This window comes from Arachis duranensis, chromosome 5 (assembly GCF_000817695.3).
Source record: "Arachis duranensis cultivar V14167 chromosome 5, aradu.V14167.gnm2.J7QH, whole genome shotgun sequence".
NCBI classification, from domain to species: domain Eukaryota; kingdom Viridiplantae; phylum Streptophyta; class Magnoliopsida; order Fabales; family Fabaceae; genus Arachis; species Arachis duranensis.
Genome location: NC_029776.3, coordinates 52,340,223 through 52,347,189, shown reverse-complemented (window position 1 = coordinate 52,347,189; position 6,967 = coordinate 52,340,223). Strand labels below are relative to the sequence as shown.

General features: G+C 34.1%; 1 protein-coding gene across 2 annotated transcripts; it reads right to left on the bottom strand.

The window, feature by feature from the left end:
• Positions 1-3,899: 3,899 nt before the first annotated feature.
• On the bottom strand, positions 3,900-5,051 carry LOC107489414 (uncharacterized). 2 transcript variants are annotated; one of them, XM_016110160.3, is made up of 2 exons: positions 4,347-5,051; positions 3,900-4,020 (listed from the first exon to the last, which is right to left on the bottom strand). In XM_016110160.3, the coding sequence occupies exons 1-2, from the start codon at positions 4,990-4,992 to the stop codon at positions 4,013-4,015; spliced, it is 654 nt and encodes a 217-aa protein (XP_015965646.1). In that variant the 5' UTR covers positions 4,993-5,051; the 3' UTR covers positions 3,900-4,012. The 2 variants fall into 2 exon arrangements, with proteins under 2 accessions (XP_015965646.1, XP_015965647.1); XM_016110161.3 differs by having other exon boundaries at positions 4,351-5,051.
• Positions 5,052-6,967: the final 1,916 nt, after the last annotated feature.

Sequence of the window (6,967 nt, the reverse complement as noted above, 5' to 3'; positions counted from 1 at the left end):
GTGCTAGTGGCATGCCCATGTTGCATAGAGTTAGAGTGGTGTGCCACACCCTGAGGGATGCTGCTGGGATACAAGCCCGGCGTGCCACGCCAAGCACACGTCGGTGGCACACCCATGAGTACAAGCCTGGCATGCCACACCATACACACGCCATGCGCACGCCAGTGTTGATTGCTTCTGAAATTCTGGCGCAGCGTGCCACGCTTAGGCACAAGTCGGGGGCACGCCCAAGTTGGCCTGAAGGTGTGCCATGCCACAAGGCACGCCAGTGTTGGATTATGTTGGGAGGCCCTCTGGATTTTATGCTCAGTGTGCCACGCCAAGGGCACACCCAAGGCCACGTGTATGTTGGGGAGTTGGTGTGCCACTTCCTTGGCACGCTAAGGGCACGCCAGCATAGATCCTTGCGGGTGTGTGGCATTTGGCACGCCAGCCACATGCCTTAATGAACGCCTGGGTTCAAGAAGCAACACAAGCTCCCTATATAATTGGCCTGGCGTGCCACTTTGATAGCATGCCCATTGACATGCCCATCTTCATATGCTTGAAAACTCTAGGGCATGTGGTCTTTGACATGCCACATACACGCCCCAGACACACTAGGCTTCTTTCCTCGCTTTTCATGCTTCTTTGGCACTTCTTTCCTAAAATTTCATACAATTTAAGTACTCAAAGTAATGTTCTCATAAATCTTCAAAATGTTATTATTATCACACCATTTGAATCATGCTTATTTCTAACAAAAACCAAATGAGAATTAAAGCAAATGATGCCATGCATCACAATACCAAACTTGAATCTTTCTTGTCCTCAAGCAAGCTAGAGTTATATGCAATTGTTCTTAATCAAATGTGGTGCAAGAGAGTTTAAGATCCAAATAAGGTAATCAAGAGCCCTGACTATCTGCTAGCCTAAGTATATCCTCCAATTTCTTAATGCCCTCCCTGACCCTCACTCCCTCCCTTAAATTCCCACTCTTACACCCTCGCTCACTCTCTTTATGACTATTTCAAAACCATGAGTTATCCATGGATGAAAAAAAATCCAGATCCTCATGTTCCTACATATTTATGTGAATGAATCTCATTAACCAAGTTGAAATAAATTTTATATACTCTAATATAAGAAATTAATACAATTCATATACCAGTGGTTACTGACATAAATATGACATTGTTAAGATTCATTTGGACTACTTTTAGTTGCTCGTTTGTTGCAGTTAATGACATCCATGCCTCATAGGATTCTTTTGCCTTGTGCTCACATTGCATTGTGAGTTTGTCTATCTTGTTCTGATACTTTACAGTAGATTTTGTCTGCAATACCTTCATCTAAAACATTCCAACAAAAAACGAAAAAAGAAAAATGTCATGAGTTTTATGGCACTTCATAGTTCATTGCCACTTAGAAAACTAGGTTGCACTTCTAATTTGTGACATAGGAATTTTGATATGTGATGCATAGTAATTACTTTTAACGTAATCATTTGTCACTTCTAAAGTTGGAAAAAACAAATATGACAAACTGAACATTAGTATAACATATATGCCACTTGGAAACAAAAGCACCATAAGCAGCACTAAAGTAACGTATGGTTTTTTACCAAATAATTAAATCAGAAAAAAATCAGAAAAAATGAAGAACCAAGAAAATCATAACAAACAATTAAATTCAAGAACAAATTATTATATCAAAGAAATTTTTTACCAAATAAGTTACCTAACGCTTCGCTATAGATGCAGACAGAGTGCAAGGGAGGCGGAGAGTGTAGGGGAGACGAAAATAACAGAGAGTGGAGGAGATGATAGACGGATGGAAACAGAGAGGCTAGACAGAGCACTAAGTAGCTATGAATGCTGAATAGTGCTGACGGTTGGTGCTGACGGGTTGAAAGAGGGAAATATAGGCGTGACGAGTAAAGGAGAGGGAGACGACAGCACGACAACTTCAGAGAAGGAGACAACAGCGCAACGATTGATGGAGAGGGAGACAGCAGCGCGAAGGATGAGACGGAGGTACTACAACGGGTTGGAGGGAGGGGATATGATGGGTTGAGAGAGGGAGACTGCAGCAATGTTAGGAGAGAGAGTGTTATGGTTGTGTTAAGGTTGAATGTGTTTTTACAGTTAGTTGAGTGAAGAGATGAGAGGAGTGAGAAGAGAGGGAGTGACGACAAAGGACTAGGGAATTAGGGTTTCTGAACATATATATATAGGGTAGAAAATGGTACTCTTTTAAAAAGTGACGAAAACAAAATAAAAAATAGTCACGCTTCAAAAGCGTGCCGATTGATCCCTTTGAGCCATGTTTTTGAAGCGTGGCCAAAGAATTTTAAAAACGTCATCGTAACATAACTCTACTTGTATGCTTTAAAAGCGTGCATATTGCTCTTTTTGGCAACGCTTTTGAAACATGGCAAAAAGAGCGTGGCCAAATCTCTAGTCAATCACCACCCTCATAAAAGCATGGCCATTGACTCCTTTCGACCACGTTTTTGAAACGTGCCAAAAAAAAGCATGGCTAAATCTCTAATCAATTACCATTCTCATAAAAACATGGTCATTAACCTCTTTTGACCACATTTTTAAAGTACGACAAAAAAAAAGTGTAACAACTGAACTTTTTTTTTTCTCTTGTAGTGCTCCTTTTAGTAACTCCCCCTATAGTGATAAGTCTACCTTTTGATCCATCTCTAACTATTTGAAAACCATTGAACATATTGAGCATACCAACAATATCTAGGTCACAAAATAACATTAATAAAAAACAAATAACTAAACATAAGAAAACATTTTAATTGTCGCTGGGGGTGCTGGAAACCGCTGGCCACTTGTCGCCACCCCTTCTTTTGGAACTGAGGCCACATTTCAAGAGTGAGGTGGGAATGCAGTGTTCTAGTAGTAAATGCAATTGCATAGTAGTGACATCTTGTCCTCATTAGTCATTATTAGTTATGCTAAGTTTTCATAGACTTGGAAGAAACATGCATATGGCGATAAATCAAAAGTCACTTTCTAGTGGTTCATTCATTCACATATAAGGAATGGAACATCTTTTCCAACAAGAGAACAAAGAAACCAAATTAGATGAAGAAATTAAGGTGATAGAATCATATGTGAATTCAATTTTAATTTATTGTATTTTCTTCAAACATTGTTTGTCCCCTTGTGCCCTCCTTGTCTGCCTTGTTTTTCAAAGGGTGGCACATGAATACGTTTACTATATTTGTAGCAAAATTTTAGCAACTGTCAGTAGAGCTATAATCATACCAACACATTAATTAACGTTATCAATAATAGAGCTATAAAAATAAAAAGCGCAACTTCATGTAAAATTCTTGAGGTTGACCCTTTTTTACCAGGTCACTAAAATTTGGCAAAATGGTTAGTTTTGAGTAGACTCGTCTCTGATGATTGTGTTCTATTAAAAACATTCTCTAGCTATTTCATATCGTGTATCCATATAATAAGAATAGGAAAATGACAAAAGGCCAACATTCTTAGCGGGGAAAAAAGAAATTAATTAATACCTTAAATACAAGGCATATTTAAGAAAAAAAAAATTGGTTACGTAACATTTTTCACAAAAATAGCTAATAGCTATAGCCCTGCTTTCTTTAAAAGAAAAAAAAAAAAACTATAGCCCTGTTATTTTATTTGGTTTTCATTTCCATAATCTTTATACTTTTCATTGTTCATAAATTGGAACATTCTGTTTGGCTATCAAATTGAGAACAGTAATTTTAATGACATTTATAGGGATAAAAAAAAAAGACAGCATATACATACAGTTTGTTTTATTATTGTTTTTATCTTCACGGATCAAACAGTTCCTGAAGTTTGACAAACGAAATTTAAAGCTACTGTCTACAACAACAACACCACTATTTTTTCAGCAGAGAAACACAGATAGCATTCAACATAAACAAACTATAAGAATAAGAAAGAATCTAAAATAAACAACCATACATATTTAAGACCTCTACACTTCCTCCTTCTACAACTCTCTTCAATCAGTTTCCTGAAACAAGCCAAAAGAAGGAATTAAAATTCCCCAACACCAACATTTATGTATATTCACACACGCCCACACACTCGTGTGAGCACGCATACAAAAAATTTACGGAATACAATATGACCAAGTTATTTTGGTAACTGCATCCAACTATGTTGGTACAATAGTTTATTGGCATTCCAATAAAAAGTTGAAGAAAAAAGAGGAGACGATAAGAAGAACAACAAAAAAAAATTACATAAACTTTGTTATAAAAATAACTTGTTCACACAACATTTTTCAAAAGATTAATATAGGTACATAAAAATAAAAGTATTTATCTATCTATCTACCTACTGATCTTTTGCAATGGAGGACCGCTTCATAAATTGAATTCTCATGATGATGCAAATCAACAATAGGAGATGTTTTCTCTGAACTACTTCTCAAGCTTTTGAATTTCCAATCTGTTTTATCAATATCGTCAACAACTCTTGAGCACCCAACTTTCTGGCCTAACTGGTTGTTCACATACCTAAAAAGATACACCAAGGTTCTCCATGTTGATCTTCTCCACTTTGCAAGGATTCCATGATGAATTCCCAATTTTCTCGGGGTCACAGCTCGCGGAAAAAGCAAAGAACAAGAAGGGGCAAGCTTATTGGTTTGAGTTGAATTCGGGCCGCCGCCGTTGGGAGAAGAATCAAGAACTTCGGAAATGTCATCGGAGTGTGTCTCTGCCAGTGTGCCAACAGGCCTTAGAATGCCTTGGGAGAAAAGCTCATCCGCATGAACAAGAACAACAGGTGAGTGAGTAATTGAAGGATCAAAATTGAAGTTCTTGCGTTCAGCTAGTAAATGATCTGAGTCAATGATGCTGTAATTGATGAATTCTTTTGTGAGAGACTCCTCAAAGCCATCAAGTGGGGATTTGTTGTTGCAGTTTGACGATAACCAACTGTATGAAAAACTGTCACTGGCTATTGCCAATGTTTCCATCTTGCAAGAGTAATGATGAGTAATAACTTATATACTCTAAGGAGAAAAGCAAAATAATTTAGGTTTAGGGTCTTCAATGCTTAGTTCTAGTTTTATTTCATTTTAGATCCTACAAAATATTACATAAATATTTATAAGATTATATATTATAAAAATTAATTTGATATTCAATATGAGATTTGTTATTCCCATGTTTGGTCCCATTTTAATTTATTAACAATATTATAATGTTTATTTAATGAATTTAATGAATATGCAAGTAGCTGTATTATATTGGTCTTCTTTTAAGAGGTTTATTTGGATAAGTTTTTAAGAAAAGATCTTTGAGTTATCTTTTTTTAAAACGGTCTTATAAAAAAGTAAAAGTGATTTTATGTTTGCATATCTCATACGAAAAGATCTTTTTATCTAATAATTATGTTTGAGTATAATAATATAAAAATACTTTTTATTTAATTATTATATAAGAAACACATTTTTTTAGGAAATTTCTTTTTTAAAAAAAAAAGATGTAAATTGTAGCTTCTCAACAACAATATTTTTTTTTATTTTTTTAGTGCTTTTACTTTTACTACTAGAAATTCGCCAAACACATTAAAAAATAAAAAAAAGATATTTTTAATTAAAAAAAGATTTTTTTTATCAAAATAATAGCACCCAAACAAGTACTAAAATAATACCGTATCTCTTTATTGATAACAATATCATTTCAAAAATTATATTCAATACAAATTTTAATTTCAAATCAATTCAATTACCGTAAAATCAAAAAATATCCCAGTAGAATTGCTTAGAATCATTTGAAAAAGTTAATTAGTCTACTAAAATTAGGATATACCTTAATTTTAATTATAATGTAAAAAATAGTTTTTTTTTACTATATAATGTTACGTAATTAAATATACGTGTAAAATTACTTTATATTCACAAAGTATTAAAATTAAATTTTTAAAATTAAATATTTATAAATATTCTATTAAATAAATTTTTATGGTAGTTAAACTGATTTGAATATACATTTTATTTAAGTTTTTCATTTGATTTTAATTAACGAAAAAAAACAATGAATGTTAAAAATCTAACGCTTTAAGACAAATATAAAAAATGTTAATTATTTAATATTTTTAGAAAAGAAAAACTGATTTTATTGTTAGCTTATAGTGACAAAACAATGGTGACCACAAAGGGGAAGTTTTGCCTATTGTATGAGGGTCAAGTAGGGGACAAATGGAACAACATCAATGCTAAAATGTATTGACTTTAAGTAGTAAGATTAGTTTACTTTCCAATCCTTATAGTTAAACGGTTTCTCTCTGCAAAACCAATGTGAGGAAAATAGGGAATGAAGGAAGACAAATAAAAAATATCGTCCAGTAACATGTTTTGCTTTGTAACGCTTATTATTTTAAGTTTCAAGAGTTCAAGTAACTAAATACACCACATGATTTTTCCATTTTATTATTATTTTTAATATTGAAAATAAAAGGCATGAATAATGCATATTCACACATCAATTTTGAAGAAATATCCTAATTATTGAGCGATGGCTAGTTAACTCCAAAAAAAAAATTGTGTTCACAAGAAGCACATGTAAACTATTCTCGCTCCATTGTTATTTATTGTCGTATATATTTAGATCAATGAATATACATTAATACTCTTTTTTAAAACAAAATTAACAGTCTCTTTTATAACTTGTATTTTTTAACAAGTTAGTGTATTTAGAAAAAAAATATATTTATATATCCAGAATTTAATTTTTAAATAGAGTTTGGGTTGGTGTTAATTGTAATACATGAATATACATGATAAGGGTGACATGTGTCTAGGGGTGGCAAATGGGTCTAAATTCGCCAGGCCGGCTCGCGTAATCCGCCAAAAAAGGCGGGCCGACCTGAAAAATTGGGATCGCCAAATAGCAAAAGTCGCCTAACCCGCATCGCTTAAACCGCCGGCTTTGGCGGGGCGGGGGAGG